Here is a 16,129-nt window from a genome sequence, read left to right as displayed (position 1 = left end):
TCCCAGGTTGACAGTGTGGTCCCTCCAGAGCTAGGGCCACAGGCCGCAGGGCTCCCCCAAGCTTACAGCCACTTCCTTGTCTCATTTGCAAGGCCCCCACCCCTGCTTTCGTGTTCTCCATCCCTTCCCCCATCTGCAAGGATAGGGCTGGGTTTCGGGTGGGCTCCTGGCTGGTGCAGATGGCGTGGGCTGCCCGCAAGACCTGGGTACTGAGCCTGCATGCCAGGATGCAGGGTGGATGGGTGACCAACAGCTCAGCCTGGCAGCTTAGCAGCAGAGAGGTCCCAGGAAGACAGGGAGGAGATGAGAAGGAAGAGGGAGAGGACAGGAGGGGGAGGGAGGGGAGGGGAGGCAGAGGCAGCCCCCTGGCTTTGCCTTGCCTGCGGAGAGCCTCACACTCAGACCGTCCTGAGCCTGATCTCATTACTCTGTCACATTTCTCCCTCAAACCCAATGCCAGGGCTCACCACTTGCTTCTCGCATGGGTGTGATCAGCTTCTCATCTTAGACCTGAACTCTCCCCCAAAACATCACACACACACACACACGCACACACTTGCCTTGTCTTCAACAGCTTGCATTTGGTGCTCTCCACCCTTACGGAGGAACTTTAGTGGCCAGGGGTGGGGGGTGATGGAGGACACTTCAGTCCCCCAAAGGCTCCTCCCCAGGTTCCCTGGTTCAGGGCCGGGAGTCGAAGTGGCCCCGTGGAGCAAGGCCTTCTAGGGCTTTAGCTCTGACAGCATTCTAGGGCCTAGGCGCCCCCAGGTGGGGTGGCTCCCCCTCAGGTCTAACTCCAGCCCCTGCCAGAAGCAGACCCGCCTCTGCAGAGAGGAAAGCCCTTGGACTTCAGCTTCCTTTGATTTGCGGTGTCTTTGGGGGATTGGGGGGTCCCTGGTTGATTCCCGCTGCACCCTGGGGTCTGCCCTAAAGGTCATATGAAGAGCAGGGCCTGGATGCTCTGAGGACTTTTTCAGTACCCTCCACAGGTCAGGGAGGCTGCCCACTTGGTGAGCTCAACTGTTTGGCCATATATCTCTGGGCCCACCACACAAACTGAGAGGTCTCAAATGCCACCAGCACCCGCCAGCCCATCTCTGGCACAGCGGGGCCAGTGCCGTGAACCAGTCTCATTTTCCAACCTGTTTTCCAAGCACTGACACGGCTGAGGCCCTGCTGGGACGCATGGCCAACTTTCCTCCATGACCAGGACCCCCCAGCTTCCCTGCCACATCCACAGCTTCCCCCCAACATCCCTCCTCCAGGTCAATGGGTCCTTCAGCCACATTTTTGGCTCCTGACCCACCCAGGCCTCCCTCACAGAACCTGGGGTCTCTGGGTTGGAATGTCCCTTAGAGATGTGCCCCCTCCCTCCCCCATGGTAGGACTCAACCCTCCACATCCCCGCCCACCCACCTCCCTGGGCTTGTAGACCTTCTAGGACCGGGAGCTCCCTTCCTCTCCTGGCAGCCAGCTGGTGTTCAGACAGTGATTTCTGGGAGGAGTGCTTTCTTGCATTGAGCTTGAGTCCACATTTCCAGAAGCTTCTACCTCTGGGCCCCTTCTTTCTCCCCTTCCCGAGAGGCCCAGCAGCCTCTCTGTTCCCTCCCCAGCCTCCAGCTTTTCCAGAGGAAGATGCCTGGGAGGTGCTATGATTCCGGTGGCGGGTGGTGGGTGGCAGGTGGTGGGTGGTGGGGTGGCGTGGGCAGGGAAGCTGCAGCCTGCTGCTGGGTCTTCAGCGACCCTCTCCAGGGGCTGAGGGCTGGCCAAAAGGTTCTCCATGCAGGGGGATGGCCTCCATAACCTCTCAAGATGATCTTCGCCTCTCAAGGCCCTGCCAGTTCCTCAGGGTCCCATAGACTGAACTGCTGAGGTTGGGGAGGCCTGTTGAGCACACTGGCTCCGTGGAGCTGGGTGGAGGAGGGAGATTTTCTTCCAGAGTACACAGGAGCTGGTTTCTTCCTGGTCCTCAGGAGCAGAGAATATGGGGAGGGTTGGGGGAGGCTGCCACACTGCCGTGGTTTCTTCCGCCAAATTCCCCAGTCCTAGGAAAGATCCACACAAAAACCCACAAGAATTTGAATGTCTGAGCTGGGGCTGTGATTGAGATGAAATTTTCTAAAAAGAAAGAAAGAAAAACAAAAACAAAAAAGAGGGGGAAAAAAGCTTAAAAAAAAAATCCCAAAGCCCTTGACAGCCCTCAGCTACCAGAAGGGCCTGAGGCAGCAGCCACGTGGAAGGGTAGAGAGCAACCTTGAGGCACTTCGCTGGGCCTGTGTCGGGGCCTCCCAGGCTGAGGTCCCTTCCTGTGACCCCCGGACTCCTGCCCGCTCCCTCCTCCCAGGACAGAGTGAAGTCCCCTCCTGTCACTTGGATGACTGCAGTTGCCTCCCAGCAGGTCCCTGGGTGTCCCTGACTATAGACTTGCCCCCTGATCCCACCCTCCAGGAGATGGCAGGGTAGGGCACAGAGGAGGGCACAGTGGCAGCTGCCTGCTGCTGTCTCCTGGCTACTGGGCACAAGCCACCCTCCAACTCCTTCCTGCCTTGCCCAATCAGCAGGTCCCTGGGTAAGGGGCATTCAGTGAACTGGGGGCTTTGCAGGTCTGGGGGAGGAGGGGCTGACATATTTCATTGCAGACGCATTGAGTTTGAGGGTCCTGAGGGATGTAGAAAAATTTGTTAAGTAGACAGGACAGGAAGGAGCCACAGGTAGCCCCAGGAGCCGTGAGGGGAGCAGGGCCCAGCATGTATTACAATAGTGAGCATTTACATGGTTCTTCGCATGCGCCGGGCACTGTTCTAGGGATTCCATAGGAATTATTACCGCCTGCCATCCTCATTAGCAACCCAGTGGGTAAGGTGCTCTCATTAGCTCCATTAGGTGAGGGCAAAGAGGCACAGAGAGGTTAGGTAACTGGTTCAAAGGCACACAGCTGGTGAGTGACAAGAAATTTCCCTCTAACTATAGCGTGAGCATGGTGAAGAGAAGACGGAGCCCCGCGCTGGGAGAGGAACGCTTCAGTCCGAGTTCCATTCTGCACCCAAGGCTCCCCTTGGTCCTCCTGGGAACCAGGGTGCCCCTTAGTGGTGGTGGCCCAGGAGAACCCGACCAAGGCAGGAGCGCCCCCTCCTGGAAGAGCCTCGCTTCAACGCATCATCATTCCCGGCCGGCAGCAGGGGCGACGCCAGCAAGGCCAACGACTCAGAGCCAGCTTGGCCCGTTCGCCCCGCCCCTTCCCGGTGTCCGCCCCGCCCCTTCCCGGTGTCCGCCCCGCCCCCTTCCCGGTGTCCGCCCCGCCTCCTTCCCGGTGTCCGCCCCGCCCCCTTCCCTGTGTCCGCCCTGCCCGCTTCACTGTGGTCCTGCCTCTGGGTGGTGCCGGGGCGGGGGTGGGAGCCCGGGGCCCGCGCAGGCGGAGCCGCCGCCCAATGGGAAGGGTCGGTGGGGAAGGGGGTAGGCGCAGGCGGGTGGGCGGGAAGAACGCTGGAGGTTGATTGGCGGTCTTGCCGGCCAGTGAAGCCAGGGCGTGGGCGGGGCGCGGCTCGGAGCGCGAAACATGGCGGGGCAGGAAGCTGGCTGCGGCCGTGGCGGCGACGACTACTCAGAGGACGAGGGCGACAGCAGCGTGTTCAGGGCGGCTGTGGAGGTGTTCGGGAAGCTGAAGGTGCTGCTGGCCCAGAAAGCCACTCCAGGGCGGGGGACCGGGGAGGGCCCCGCCCGAGGCCCGGGAGGGCTTGCTGCGGAAGTCCGCGGCGCCACGCGGCCACCGTCGCCGGTTCCGGCTGCGCCCTGTTCCCTTGCAGCAGGGGGTGCTTGTGGATCATTCATCTTTGCCCTTTGGGGTGCCCCAGGCCTTCGTTCTTGCTGTCTCCACGGCCCGTGTCTGGTGGTTGGGGCCAGCACCGCCTGTGGAACTGCAGTACCCGCGCTGGGCGCTCGGAGCAAGTGCAGACACAGAGGACCCAGGCCTGGCCTTAGGGATCTTGCGGGGTCTGGGGGGACAGATGGGCAGAGCCTCGTGCCACTCTGTCAAGTCAGCGAGACTAGGGCTTGGTGTCAGTTGGTGTCAGATGCCAGGGGTGATAGCCTCCAGAAGCCCTCTACAGCCCCACAGGACAGAGCCCTCACTGCAGCAGTGAGGAAAGCTGGCCCACGAGGTTAGGGAGCTGTCCCAGGTCCCCTCGGCCCGCTCGCTCCTCCCCCCAGCCACTCCCCCATCCTGTCCGCGACTGGCTCAGTGGTCCCTCTCCCTTTCCCTCTCCCCTTTCCCTCAGTCCCGAAACCTAGGACTCTCTCTTAAGTCTTAGTCTCAGGCGTTGCTCCTAGGTCCTGCTGCCACAAGAGCCCAGAGTGGGAGTACTTGAAAGAGGTGGGGTCTGCATGCCGCGGGAGATGTGGGGTTAAGAATAGGGGGACTTGAACTCTTGGCAAGATGGCAGGACTCGGGTAAAGGAAAGGGTCCTGGGAGCTTGCAGATGTACACTGAGGACTGGGCGCGGTGGCCCACGCCTGTGATCCCACCACTTTGGGAGGCTGAGGTGGGCAGATACCTGAGGTCAGGAGTTTGACACCAGCCTGGCCAACATGGTGAAACTCCGTCTCTATTAAAAATACAAAAATTGTCCGGGCGTGGTGGCGCATGCCTGTAATCCCCCAGCTACCCTGGGAGCTGAGGCAGGAGAATTGCTGGAACCCAGGAGGTGGAGGCTGCAGTGAGCCGAGATCATGCCACTGCACTCCATCCAGGCTGGGCGACAGAGTGAGACTCCGTCTCAAAAATAAATAAATAAATACATAAAATGAAATGACGTACACTGGGACTTTCAGTGAATGTTGCTTTCCTTTTCCTTGCTTAGGACCTAAACTGCCCCTTCCTCGAGGGTCTGTATATCACAGAGCCAAAGACAATTCAGGAACTGCTGTGCAGCCCCTCAAAGTACCGCTTGGAGATCCTAGAGTGGATGTGTACCCGGTAATGCATCAGTTTCTTCCTCTTCCCACCTGGAGTGTGCATGGGCGCCAGCCAGCCCCACCTGGGGAAGATGGGGTTTGTGGTTACTGTGAGTAGCTGTCTTCCCAGAGGGCTCCACCCCCTAGCCTGGACCCTCGTGAGAACAGCTGTGTAGGTAAGGAGTACTGGTGACAGGCATGATCAAACTGGGGGCAAAGTGGGCCCTGGCGGTGCTGGGCTAGTCCAGCCGCCCCTTTGCTGCAGTGCTGAACTTGGCCTCAGCGTTTGCCTTGCCTTATGAGTTTGGAGGTTCAGGACTGGCAGGCACCTGAGAAATGCTCCATTCCAGTCCTTTCCTTCTCAGACCCGGAAGCCAAGGGTCAGGCTGGAGGTATGAACTGTCTCTGGTCTCCCAGTGGAGGAGTGACAAGCAGGGCCAGGGCGTGGGCTCCTGGCTGGGTCTCAGCTGGCCAAGTGGTCCTCATGCAGTGTCACCTCTTGTCAGCTTCTGTGCCGTGACCCGTTTCCCAGTCCTCTAGTGCCTTTGGGCCAGGGTGTAGCATGGTGTGTGCCTGGCACCCTACGAAGCCCATGGTGACAGGGTGACTTCCTGAGTGATGGTGGAGGAAATGATCCAGAGTGTCCCATTCCCAGGGCAGACATCCTTCCCCTGGTGACGTAGTCCCTGAGCTGAGGGTCTGTCTCACTGCCTCACAGCTGTGAGTGGAGAAGGCTTGCCCCGCCTCCCACAGAGCACAGGCTCCTGTGGGATTGGGTGTGTGCCCAGGCCATGCTCAGGAACAGCTGTAGTCTGTTGGTACAGGAGCCTCTCGTGAGTCCAGGCCCGGGCCTCCCCCTCCTCAGCCTGCGGCCTGCCTACCCTTGCTGCTTGAGGAAGGGGCCTGGGCGGGAGCCTGGCAGTAGAGCAGTGGGGTGCCAACCTGCATCCAGCCGGTCTGGCCCGCCAGGACCAGGGACATCAGCAGGACGCCCAGCTGGATACAGGCCCCCAGAGGAAGGAGGAGGCGTTTTTGTGTTTGAGCCCTTGCTGTTCCAGAGGCGTCTCCTGCCTCTGCCTTCTAGGCCCTTCCTCAGGCCTCTCCCCAGGGCTCAGCACACCAGCTCCTCGCTTCATAACCTTTTGCTCTTGCTCACATTGTTCCCCCTCCTGGAAATGCCCTTCTAGTCTCTGCATGTCGTACGTACTCCTGTACAGCCCGCAAAGACCCAACTCACACGTCCTGTCTCCTTTTAAAATGTTTCCTGTTCCCAGGACAGAATGTATTCCGCTTCCCTCTGGATGCCCACAGCCTTTTGAGCACACCCTGCCCCTGCTGGAGCCCTCAACCTGTGGGTGCACTCTTGGCCTGCTGTCATTTCCGGCTCTTTAGTATGGGAGCCGCAGCATGGTGTGGCCGTGCAGTCGGGGGGTTCTCCAGGCTGCACCTGTGTGCCATTCCACGCGCTGCAGACGTGACTGGGTGTTCTCAGGAGCTGGGTATTTAGTGGGTACAAGTCCTGGGGTTCAGCAGAAATGATGCACAGCACTGCAGTCTGAGTTGGGTGCTGTGGATGTTGGCAGGGAGGAGGTGGCATTTGATCTGGGATGGGGACGGTAACAGCGGGGTGCTCGTTTGGACAGGAGCAGGGAGTTGAGGTGTGGGAGAGAGAGCTGGGCAGCAGCAGCTGGAATGGCAGCTCAGGGCAGCTCCCTCAGGGCCTTGCATGCTGTGCCAAGGCCTTTGAGCTTTATGTTCTGGGCAGGGCAGGCATGGAACCTGGGGAGCGACATGCTGAGATTGGCATTTTGGTAAGGTGACTCAGGGTGCTCTGTGGCAGATGGATTTGGAGGGCAGTGGCTGCAGGCAGGGAGACCAATACCCCAGGGAAAGACAGAAGGAGCCCTGTGCTGAGTGGCAGACGGCTTGTCTGGCAGCCACTACTGGCCCTGGAGGGACCAGCCCCTGGCCTGGGAACCTGGGAGGCTGGGAGGTGAGGCAGGACTGGAGATGGCTGGGTGGAGTGTGAGGGTCTTGAGCGAGCTCCCAGGAGGAGGCTCTTGTGGGAGGGGGCGCAGATTTGCCTGACTCAGGTGGAAGCTGGGGGCACTCGGGGAACTGGGGTCGTCTGGCCAGAGAGGGACGGGTAGGAGGCCAAAGCCACGCCCCTCAGATGCTTCTACAGGTTGAGTGTCCCATATCCAAAATGTCTGGGGGCCAGAAGTGTTTCAGATTTCGATTTCTTCGGATTTTGGAATATTTGCATTATACTGGTCGAGTGTCCCTAATCTGAAAATCCGAAATCTCAAATGCTCCAATGAGCATCTCCTTTGAGCGTCATATCGGCGATCAAAAAGTTTAGGATTTTGGAGCATTTCAGGTTTTCAGATTAGGGATATTCAACCTGTAGTGCTTCTGTAAATACCAGAAACCGAATCCTTTGAAAAAGCTGCCAGGGAGCATACGATGACATTGTCTGATTTCAGGTTGGCGAGAATTCCTTAGGCCTTTTGAGGGTGCTACAGGAGAACCAGATGGATGGGAGTTTTCCTGTGAATTTCCCATTGCCTTTCTTTGTACGTGACTGCACCCTGTCAGCCCCATTTAGGGCCGCCTTTTCATCTCCTCCCAGTAGAACCTGGAAGCTGCACCTAGTGTTGGTCCTTGGTGTGGGTTGGGGCAGAGCTCATGGAGCCCCCTGGATTGTGGAGGTCAAGGCCCTGTGGCTTTCCTTGGGGCCTCCAAGGCCTCCAGCATTTTCTGTTCCTGCTCTGCCCTCTGCTGTGACGGTGCGGTGACTTGAGTGACAGCCCTTACTGAGTCTGGCTGCTGGGGCTTCTGCAGCCTGGGTTTTGAGTGTGTTCAGGGTTTACTGTGCCCGGCCTTGCACAGTGCTGGGTGAGTGCCCTCTGCTCCTCCTAGCCTTGTGCTCAGAGATGTTCTCGGCAACCCCGCTGGCAGAGCCCAGCCTGCTGGCCTCCCCCTTCCTTCCCCAACCCCGCTTGCGCAGAACCCGCGGTTGTCTTAATAAGTCACAGAGGTGGGTGGTGCTGTGGAGGCAGCCAAGCCCAGCCCGATCTCTGTTGCAGTTCTGGGGCAAGTGTGGCCTCTCCAGGGAACAGCCACCAGCCCTTTCCCACCACACGAGTCAGCAGGCTCCTAGAGTGATGGCAATGGTGAGGTGTAGCCAGGCTCTGGCAGCCTGGTGGAAAGCGACTCCTTCTTGTTTATGACAGGCTGCTGTGGTGGCAGGCGCCTGGGGCTCCCTGGTAAGAGCCTGTGGCCCCAGCGGCCAGAGTGATGTTTCTGGGCCTCAGTGTCATACCGGGCTTGAGGCATGGGGCTTGGGACTGGGGATGCAGTGCTTGGGCTGTGCTCCCCTGAAGGAGGAGACCCAGTGGAGGGCTGAGCCGTGTGTCACCTGTGGCGCATGTCTGGGTGTCGTGGGACTTCCTGCCTTCCATGCGCTGTGCATGTGGATCTGGTTTTGCCCACCAGATGGCTTTGAAGGTGACATGCTTCTGAGCGGCCCCTGTGTGCTGCAGTCAAGGGCAAGCCTTCACCGTGCCCGAGGTGATGAGCCTCGACTGTGACCACAGACTCTGTTGCAGCAGGAGCCCCCACATGACTGAAAGCAGGCCTCACAAGCCTTTTCTGCAGAGGGCCGGGTGGGAAGAAAGTTTTCCACCCTGGAGCAGTTGATGCCGACCCAGGCGAGGCCGGGGAGGGTGCCAGGAGCCCGGGGCCAGCCCTCGAAACCCACCCGCTCCGCCATTTCGAGAAAGAGCCCTGAGTGCTGGCAGCTTCCCTCTCTGCCTCTGCTGCAGCCATCTTTTTTTTTTTTTTTTTTTTTTGGTCTTGAGAAGAATTTTCATTTCAGTATCCAGATTCATTTCAGTATCCAGATTTCCGAGGTAAACTTCCTGGAATATTCTTTCCCTAATAATTAATGGAAGTGAAATCCACGTGACACAGAAGTAACCACTTTAAAGTGAGCCGCTCCGTGCCGTTGAGCACACGCACAGGAACTCACTTCTTCCAGCGCGTATAGAGGGCCCGGGGGGATTCTCTGGCTGCCTCCGGCTTGACCAGCTCTACTGTTTCCCTGCAGGGTCTGGCCCTCACTGCAGGACAGGTTCAGCTCACTGAAAGGGGTCCCAACAGAGGTGAAGATCCAAGGTAGGTGGAATCTTGGTCCATTCTGAGCTTGTTCACAGCCTCCTTATGGAGTGGTGGTGCATGTTCCATTGGACCAACGTTTTCTTTTAGGTGGTGCACGTTGTGTGGATGTTGCTAGAGCCTTCTTGAACCCCACCCTTCCCTAGGCATGGCAGGTGGGAGAACTCCTCTTGCAGGGACCTAGAGCACATCAGTCCCTGCAGCGCTGGTGGCCAGAGACAGAGATTCTTGCCGATGCCAGCAGTGGTTCCGTCTCCCTGTGTCAGTGGTGTGTGACACGCTGTCTACAGGTGGCATTTCTAGGGGCACCTGCTGCTCTCCAGCGGAGCTTGCCTTATAACCTCCTTTCTATCTAACCTGGTAATGAACGTTGGATAAAGGTGAGCAAAACTGCAGTCCCCAAGTTGGTGGCTAACTTTTCATCTTCATGGTGATCTCTCTAGAAGTTGGTGGAATGTCAAAGGTCAAATTTTTCATGGGCCTGTGTCTGTTCTGGCCACTCCAGGGTAGATAAGCTGGACCCTGGAGTCCTGATCCGTGCCCCAGCTGGCATTGCCACATGAGTTATCTGGGGCCAGTTCTTCCTGTGCTGAAGTGGGCCAGAAGAAGGAGGTGTTGTTTTAGAGCAGCCGGTGGGCTGGCCTGGGCCACACAGAGGCACTGCCCTTCTCCCCGGAGCTGCCGTGTCTGGTACATTCCAGATTCTCTGACCCACACCAACACATGTGTGACCCGACCCAGCTCAGCCTTAGCCCTGACACCGCCATTCCCAGCCTGTTTCCTCTCCTGTCAAGTGGGGATGAAACCCAGCCTTGCCTACCTCATGGGAATATACTGAGTGTCAGGCTTGTCAGAGGGCAGGTGGGAGAGACCAGGACCAGTAGGGTGTGAGGGTAGTTCAGGAATTCATCCGACGAATGGTTAAGGAGCAGCCACCACATGCGAGGCGCTGTTCCTGGTGCTGGGCTGCAGCAGTGAGTTCCACTGCCCTCGTGGCGCTTGCGTCCTAGCGGGGAGAGACAGGGCCAGAGGGTGGGAGAATTGTTCATGCACCTGCCAGCGAGAAGCACTGGGAACAGCCAGCTGGGGGCTGAGGGTCCTGCAGGGCTTGGGGAAAGGGTGGTGCTGTCTTGACATAAGACGGCAGGAGGGGCGGAAGCCAGCGCGGCATGTGCAGAGAGGAAGAGCATGCGCACAGGGCCCCAGGTGGGCTGTGCCTGGCAGCTTGGAGGCACAAGAAGGAGGCTGGTGTGGCTGGAGAGCAGGGCAGGGCAAGGAGTGAGGTTGGGAGGGGATGGGCCAGATCAGGCCAGGCCATGTGGGCCCCAGAAGGACGTGGGCTTTGACTCCGAGGAAGGCCGAGTTCTGCTCTTGGCTGTAACGACACCCCTGGCCCACTGTGCTGGGAACAGGGCGCCTGGGGAAGAGGCAGGGAGAATGGCGTGGGGCTCTTGCAGTGAGTGGTCCAGGTGAAAGTTTGGAGAGACAGTGCAGGAGGCAGCACTGGCCAGATCTGGATTTATAGAGTTGGATGGACTTGCTGAGAGGAAGAGAGGGGTCAGGGAGGACTTCAGGATGTGGGGTTAAGGGCAGTGGTGGATCAGGCTTGCCTAGGCATGCAGTTGGCATTTATATGGTGGTTCTGGGGTTACTGAGTGCTTCCCCACAGACTCTCTGCTTACTTCTTGCAACAAACCCTCCAGGGTTAGGTGGAGGGGCAGGTCTGGCATCGGCCCCAGGCTTTCTGGCTCCAAGTTACTCAGAAAATGCCCTGGGCACGCTGGCAGATGTGGCTGGATAGTCTGCAGTGTGCACGGCGCCAGCTTCCCCATGCATGAAATGGAACAAGGCCTTCCACCCCCAGGGCTGCTGGCAGGGTGATAGCAGATGATGGCACGAAGGTCCTTTAGGACATGGCCAGATGGGAGTGGTGAGTCCATTTGCTTTGGCCTTGTGAGGTCTTGGAGAGAGTGGCAGACAGTGCACTGTAGAGGTTCACTGACCCCTGTCCACTCCTCAGGCAGCTGCTGGCTTCTGCTCAAAGCCAGAGTGAGTGACCCCAAACCTGGGAGAGCATTGGGTACAACTCCTAATTTTCAGACGAGGAAGCTGATGCCCAGAGAGGGGTGGGGCCACTCAGCAAGAGGCAGTGCTGGCACCTGGGTGCCTGCCTCCTGGCCCACCCTGGTCTCCTATACCCAGTCTAGTCTGTGGGTGCTGGGCTTCCTGGGTGTCTGCTGTCCCCTGCTGTCTGGGCAGGTGCCTGCCGTGATGGGCTCTTTGTGTTTCAACAGAAATGACGAAGCTGGGCCATGAGCTGATGCTGTGTGCGCCACATGACCAGGAGCTCCTCAAGGTAAGAGGGCCTCTGTCTGCTCTGCAGACGGCACGCACGCTTTCTGCCCTGGGCAGGGAACCTCATGGTGCTGGCTGAGGTGGGAGGATTTTCCTCCCCTAGTGCCTTTGAGGTTCCTCAGGCCCTGGGGCCGGCTGGGTGCCCGGGCAGGCTGCTTCTCTAGGCATCCCTGGGGCCAGAACTGCTGGGATTCTCTTGGGTAGAACCTGGTTGTCCCTGGGGCGCAGGGGAGAGGGCAGCCATGCAGGGATGGGCAGATCTCTGGCTTCTGATGACCAGTGGGATGGAAAGTGTCCTGTCCTTGCTTGATGACTTCATTCTTCATTCATCCCGGCGCCTGGCTCCCAAGCCCTTGTGGCCGGAGGGTTTCTCCCGAGGTCCCTCATCTACCCTGCGGTAGGTCAAGGAAACTCCAGCACCCACCTTATCGTTTCTAAATTTTGAAATAATTGTTTTCACTCGATGATTATGAGTAACGCTACTATAAACATTCTTGCATATGATTTTTGACTGAACACGTTTTCTTTTTTTTATATCTGAAGAGATTTATTCACGTGACCAATGGCCTATGACACAGCCCCAGGAGGTCCTGAGAACATGTGCGCAAGGTGGTTGGGCTGCAGCTTGGTTTTCTACAATTTAGGGAGACATAAGACGTCAGTGAATCCATGTGAGATGTACATTGGCTGGTTGAACACGTGTTTTCCGTCCTCTTGGGTGTATAGCTGGGAGTGGAATTGCTGGGTCACAGGGTCACTCTGTGCTTAACTTTTCGAGGAGCCACCAAACTGTTTTCCAGTGCGGCGGCACCATCTTCCTTTTCCAGCAGCAGCGCGGGAGAGCTCCAGTTTCTCCTCGTCCTCGCTGGCACTTGCTGGCATCCGTCTTGTTGATTCTAGCCACCCCGCTCGGTGCGGGGTGGCATCTCATTATGGTTTTGATTTGCATTTCCCCATGACCAGTGATATGGAGCGTCTTTTTGTGAGCTTGTTGGCCATTTCTGTATATGCTTTGGAAAAATTTCCATATTCATGTCCTTTGCCCACTTTTTAATTGGGTCACTTGTCCAGTGAGGTTTTTTGTTTTGTTTTGTTTTGTTTTTTTTTCTTAATTAGTAGACTTAATAATTTAGGGTAGTTTTAGGTTCACAGCAAAATTGAGCAGAAAGTACAGAGAGTCTCCACAGGCCCCCTGCCCCACACATACACAGCCTCTCCCGCCATGGACACGCTGCACACGGGGGCTCCTTTGTCACAGTCCATGAACCAGCATGGACACATTGTCACCCAAAGTCCATATCCAGTGAGTCTTCTCTCCTGTGGTTGAGAGTCCGTGGTTCTCCATGTGCCAAGTAGTTCTCTCAACATTTTGCCTATTACTTTGGCTCTGGGAAAATGTATTCTCCACGCAATTTATATTTGTATAAATATTTGTGCTTTAGCAGGCACTTGACCCGCTTAGGTTTAAGGAGCAAGTTCAGCCGCCTCCCGCCTCTTGCCTGCCGTTCCTTCCAGCATCAGCTCTGTTTCTGCAGCCTTTGCATGGCTCTTCGGGTCCCCCCTGTGTGTGCGCCACCCAGTGGTCAGCCTGGGAGACTTTGCTGGGCTCACCAAGATCAGATCTACTTCTGCACAGGTGGGCCTGAGCCCAGGCATTGTAAACAGATTTGTGGGGTCACTTTCTTGAGCTGTTTCCTCTCCACTGTCTCTTGGATACTTTCTAGTTCCCTGGGGCTCCCTTTTCCTGTCCTCCAGACATAAACCACCCACTTCCGTGATGGTGGTGGCATGGCCAGCTCCCTGCCAGTCTGCAGGAGAACTCGGAATCCTGGTGTTCCTCCCTGACCCACCTGCTGACATTCGCTTCTCAGAGCCTGCGAGCACCTGCCCCATACATTCTGCCCAGCCGCGGGAGCACTGCGCTTCCTTTATATTTCCACATTGGCATTGTGGCAAAATGCACTTTACGTAAAATCTGCCATGTCAGTCATGAAAAACAATTTCCTAACAGGCCCTGTGGGAGCTCGCTTCTTCTTTTTTTTTTTTTTTTTAATTTAAAAAATTATGGTAAAATGCACATCACCTAAATTGTATCACGTTCACCATTTTTAAGTGTGCGGTCCAGGAGCATAAGCACATTCACGGTTCTGTGCAGCCATCACCACCATCCAGCCGCAGAACTTGTTCATCTTCCCAAACTGAAACTTGGTCCTCAATTTTTAAGCCGCGTTAAAGCATACGATTTAGTGGTCTTCAGTACATTCACAATGTTGTATGACCACCACCTCTATCCAGTTCCACAACATTTTCATCACCCCCAAAAGACCCTGAACCACTGAGTAGCCACTCCCCATTCCCCTCAGGCCTTGGCAGCCACTGAGTTACCATCTGTCTGTATGTCATTGGAGTGGAATGCTGGAATATGTGGCCTTTGATGCCTGGCTTCCTCACTGAGCACAAGGTTTTCAAGGTTTGTCCATGTTGCGGCAGCACTTAGCAGGACTGCATTCCTTGTTATGGATAAACAATCAAAGGAATTGGAGAATTCCATTGGTATTATTGAGACCTGGGAGTTGGAGGAGGGAGAAAGGAGATACAGATTTAAGATCATTAGGTAGGGTCAACCCTTGTAGTCCTGAGTTTTAATTGGGAATATCAGCATGAGCCCCCGGGCTTCAAGCGATCCTCCCACCTCAGCCGTCTGAGTAGCTGGGGTCACAGGCATGCACCACCACACTCAGCTAATTTTTAAGATTTTTGTAGAGAGGAGGTCTTGCCATGTTGCCCAAGCTAGTCTCGAACTCCTGGGCTCAGGCAATCCTCCCACTTTAGCCTCCCAAAGTGCTGGGATGACGGGCATGAGCCACTGTGCTCGTCCTCCGCATATATTTTTACATTAAGGGATATATATGTATTTCCTTATCTTGTGCCCTGAAAATGCCTAGAACAATGACACCCCGGCTGTAATGCAGGCGGAAACACAGAGAGCAGCAGTCACCCAAGACTTGGGTCACGTCCGAGGGACTCAGGAGCCAACTAGCAATAGTCAGAGAGGGGCCAGTGGGAGCCTCGTAAGCATAGGGGCTGCAGTAGACAGGCACCCTTCACGTATGCCCAAATCCAGGTGTTCATAGTGATGTTTTATAAAGTCATCAATTTGACACTAAAAACATAAGCGATAAAAGAAAAAGCAGATCAATTGGACTTCATTAAAATGAAACACTTTGGTCCACCAAAGGACACCATGAAGAAAGGGAAGAAACAGAAAAACCTACAGAAAGGCGGTAAATAGTTGTAAATCACATGACTGATGAGGGACTTGTATCCCGAATCTATTAACAACCCTTACAACTCAATAAGAAAGTCAGAAAACCCAGTTCAAAAATGGACAAAGTGTCTGAATAGACGTTTCTCCGAAGAAGATGAACAAATGGCCAAGAAGCACATGCAAAGATGGCCAGCATCACGGGCCATTAGAGGAACACAAAGCAAAATCATCATGAGATGCCACTTCACACACACTAGGATGGCTAGAATCAAGAAAGAAAAGGAGGCTGGGCCTGGTGGCTCATGCCTGTAATCCCAGCACTTTGGGAGGCCGAGGCAGGAGGATCACTTGAGCTCAGGAGTTTAAGACCAGCCCAGACAACATCGTAAGACCCCGTCTCTACAAAAAGTAAAAAATTAGCCGGACATGATGGCACACTGCTGTAGTCCCAGCCACTTGGGAAGCTGAGGCGGGAGGATCACATAGAGCCCAGGAGTTCAAGGCTTCGGTGAGCTCTGATGGTGCCATTGCACTCCAGCCTGAGCGACAGAGCAAGACCCTGTTGTTTAAGACAAAAAAGGAAAATCCCAGTGTTGGCCAGGATGAGGAGAGATTGGAACCCTCCTGCATTGCTGTAGGAATATAAAATGGTGCAGCTGTTATGGAAAAGTGGCAGTTCCTGAAAGATGTCAACACAGTTACCCCGTGACCCAGCAGTTCCACTCCCAGCTGTCCACCCAGGAGAAGTGAAAATATACGTGCACACAAAATCCTGTACCTGAGCGTCCATAGAAGTGTTATTCTTAATGGCCTGAAAGTGGAAAGACCCCAAATGTCCATCAACTGGTGAATGTATAAACTAACTAGCAATAAAAAGGAAATCAGCTACTCATCTGCGCTGGGACACGCGTGATGCTCGCCAGCCTCATGCTTGGTAGTGTATGATTCCATTGCTGTGCAGCATCTAGATAGGCCAGGTCAGTGCTGTGGGGACGTGGTAGCCCGCTGCCCCCAGATCACCTTGGAGCACATGACTGTGGTCAGCACCACCGTGCAGGCAGTGAGCCCTCCCAGTGCCATCGCCCCTGTCCTGGGTGCCCTGAGCTTCTCCCACCTGTGCTCCTGAATCTGCCTCAGTTGGATGTCATGGTGATGCCCAGGCTCTATGCTATTGACAGTGTTGCCAATTTTACCTTATCATTGCCCCCGCCTGCCACACACTCTTCTGAGGAATGCACCAGAACGGACTGGCTCAGCCAGCTGCTCTGGCAGCTTCACCAAGCCTCCCAAGGAGCATTTGTGTGACAAGTTGGCGCTGAAGGCACAGCCCACAGTGAAAGGGCCAAGGCACTCCCGGTGGCATTTCATGCCATGGAG

General features: G+C 56.0%; 1 protein-coding gene across 8 annotated transcripts in view; it reads left to right on the top strand.

Annotated features, from left to right (window-relative positions):
• Positions 1–16,129, top strand: part of HAUS7 (HAUS augmin like complex subunit 7) — a 47,635-nt gene that overhangs the window by 21,538 nt on the left and 9,968 nt on the right. For 7 of the 8 annotated variants that reach the window (XR_010132482.1, XR_010132481.1, XM_019019168.3 and 4 more), the window contains exons 2-5: positions 2,971–3,664; positions 4,857–4,972; positions 9,062–9,129; positions 11,424–11,485. Coding sequence is in view for 6 of the 8 variants with exons in the window: in XM_019019168.3 (XP_018874713.1) it covers positions 3,557–3,664; positions 4,857–4,972; positions 9,062–9,129; positions 11,424–11,485 (354 nt within the window). In the remaining 2 variants the exon portion in view is untranslated. Of the gene's footprint in view, positions 1–2,970; positions 3,665–4,326; positions 4,370–4,856; positions 4,973–9,061; positions 9,130–11,423; positions 11,486–16,129 lie in introns of all 8 variants that reach the window. The other variant, XM_063702906.1, reaches the window with a different exon arrangement.

The sequence above is a fragment of the Gorilla gorilla genome, chromosome X, assembly GCF_029281585.2.
Source record: "Gorilla gorilla gorilla isolate KB3781 chromosome X, NHGRI_mGorGor1-v2.1_pri, whole genome shotgun sequence".
In the NCBI taxonomy this organism is placed as follows: domain Eukaryota; kingdom Metazoa; phylum Chordata; class Mammalia; order Primates; family Hominidae; genus Gorilla; species Gorilla gorilla.
This window is presented reverse-complemented; position numbering and strand designations above follow the sequence as displayed.